Source organism: Octopus bimaculoides, chromosome 15 (genome assembly GCF_001194135.2).
Source record: "Octopus bimaculoides isolate UCB-OBI-ISO-001 chromosome 15, ASM119413v2, whole genome shotgun sequence".
Taxonomy (NCBI): Eukaryota; Metazoa; Mollusca; class Cephalopoda; order Octopoda; family Octopodidae; genus Octopus; species Octopus bimaculoides.
The window spans coordinates 32,683,386-32,685,787 of NC_068995.1; the positions used below are offsets into that span (position 1 = coordinate 32,683,386).

The 2,402-nt window shown below is 34.8% G+C and overlaps 1 protein-coding gene across 1 annotated transcript in view; it reads left to right on the top strand.

Moving 5' to 3' along the window:
* Positions 1-1,142: 1,142 nt before the first annotated feature.
* The window catches only part of LOC106878219 (stomatin-like protein 2, mitochondrial), a 35,594-nt gene continuing 34,334 nt past the window's right edge, over positions 1,143-2,402 (top strand). Inside the window, exon 1 of the mRNA XM_014927370.2 lies at positions 1,143-1,286. Coding sequence (XP_014782856.1) covers positions 1,233-1,286 — 54 coding nt within the window. The 5' untranslated portion in view covers positions 1,143-1,232. The remainder of the gene's footprint in view (positions 1,287-2,402) is intronic.

Below are 2,402 nucleotides of genomic sequence, written 5' to 3' on the forward strand. Positions count from 1 at the left end.
CTTAATTTTGTGTATGAAATATAAGACAGGTTATCTATTCAGGTTTACTTTCCTACTTGTTTTAAATTTCAAACCCACTCCATTTATTGCTTTCATATTTTGGCACAAGACCAGCAATTTCGGGGGAAGGGGAAAGTCGATTACATCAACCATAGTACTCAACTGGTACTTATTTTACCGACCCCGAAAGGATGAAAGGTAAAGTCGACCTCAACAAAATTTGAACTCTGAACGTAAAAACGACGAAACGACGCTGTCCGGCGTGCTAACGATACCCAGTACATATATTTCTCTCTTTATTGCCCACAGGGGGCTAAACACACAGGGATTAAGTCGATTACATCGACCTCAGTGCGTAAATGGTACTTATTTAATCGACCCCGAAAGGATGAAAGTTGACCTCGACGGAATTTGAACTCAGAACGTTACGGCAAACGAAATAACGCCAAGCATTTCGCACAGCGTGCTAACGATTCTGCCAGCTTGCCGTCCTACCCAGTTACATATATTAGCATATTCGCCAACCTGATACAGATCGCAAGTGTTGAGGGCGAGTGCATCGTCTTTTTTCTCGTGATTAAATTTTAATTAAATGAATAGTGTTCGAGTTGGAATACGAAAGGTATTAAGGAATTTTTTCGGTTTAAGACCTCAAAATGAAAGTAGAAAATGATCGTAAGCAATCGACATTAAAAAACTGAAATTTGGTAAAAAAAAATTAAAAAATTAAAAAAAACTTTTCAGTTTAATTCTCAGAATCTCTGTAATTTCAAGCGTAGAATCTCCACCACTACACCAATTTTTTTTTTTTTTTTGAAAAAAAGTTAAAAACGAAAAATTGGGAGGCGGGGCGGAGGAACTGAAAATTAAGAATGCAGGGTTTTTTAATTCAAAATTGTAATCGCCGTAGTTAACAGGAATCTGATGAAATTCTTGATAAAAAAAAAAGGAGAGAAAGAGAGAGAGAGAGAGAGAGAGACTGTTCGACACATCCGATGTCAATATTTCCACTTTTATTATTATCACAATAATATCGATGTCCGTATTTATATATTCATCACATATATTAAGTCTTCATATTTTATTGTTAAATATACTGAAACCCGGTTTGGGAAAACGGAAGTCTCAGTCACATGACGCGCAACTGGAGTAATTGCTCCAACTTCCGTTACATGAAGGTTGTAACTGAACGTTTGTGGAGTGCGGTTTAATTTTCTTGCGCGAAATCAAAAATGAGTTTGCTGAAGATTTTACGGCCTCAGTATTTGCTGTCTAAACGCTACGGAGTCAGTATTACTTTATTTCTTCTCTTTCTTTTCCTATACTTTCAGATTTTCCTTTCCTTTTTTTTTTATAGAGTTTTAGTTTTACCGGCACTCGGCAACACGTTGCTTCCTTCGTTTAAAGTTGTTTCGTTAGTTTATTTCAAACTAGAACCTAATCATTTATTAAATTGTCTATATAATTAATTATGAACAATTACTCTTCACTCATTTATTATTCTTTCTCTTTTTCACATCAATATTTCCAGCTGTTTTATCTAGTCTTATTTTAATCTATCGAATTGGCCATTGAAAGATTTACTGTTATTATTGGTTGTTTTACCTCAGGACAGCTCTGATCAAGCAGTTCTATAAAATGTATAACAACCATGATTGCCCCTTTTTAATACAATAATATCTAGAAGACATTATCCAATGTCTTTTTTTGAAACGGTGGGGGTGTAACTTGGCTGTCGTTTCTAGCATATCGAGTTTCTAAGACTTCGTTTGCACATCATGTTAACATTGAATATTTAACTTGGAAAAGCTGTTAGAGAAAGTCTAGAATTCGAGAGTTAGGGATGTCGATTTAAGGACAATCATGTTAATTAATTGGACTGGGTTTAGTTGTATACATTTTAATTCGTGTTGTCATCAAAGAAAATATTCTACTCGTGGTATAAATATATCGTTACAGCATAAACTGCCGAAATACTTGTTCATTTCATTTTAACGTTCCTAATTCTCTGAATGTTGCATCATCTCATTTCTTCAATTTTTCATAAATCGAACAAATTGAGTTCCAACAAAAACGTTAGAGCGTCGAGCAGAATGCTATGCAGTATTTGTACCAGCTTCTTACAGTCTGAGTTTAAACCTTACTGAGGTCAACTTTGCCTTTCATCTTTCTGAGGTCGAATAAAGTACTAGGATCGCTCTCCTTAAATTTCAGGCTTTGTTCCAATATTAGAAACATTGCTTTTATCCCGCTGAGGTCGATAAAATAAGTACAATGTACAGCATAACTACAGGGTTTTACCCCCCAGACTTTGGGAGGTCGTAACTTTCAGAAAAATGAATATTTTTTAATGAAATTTTCTATGCATATAGTATTTACTATGTAGAATCCGAATATACAAA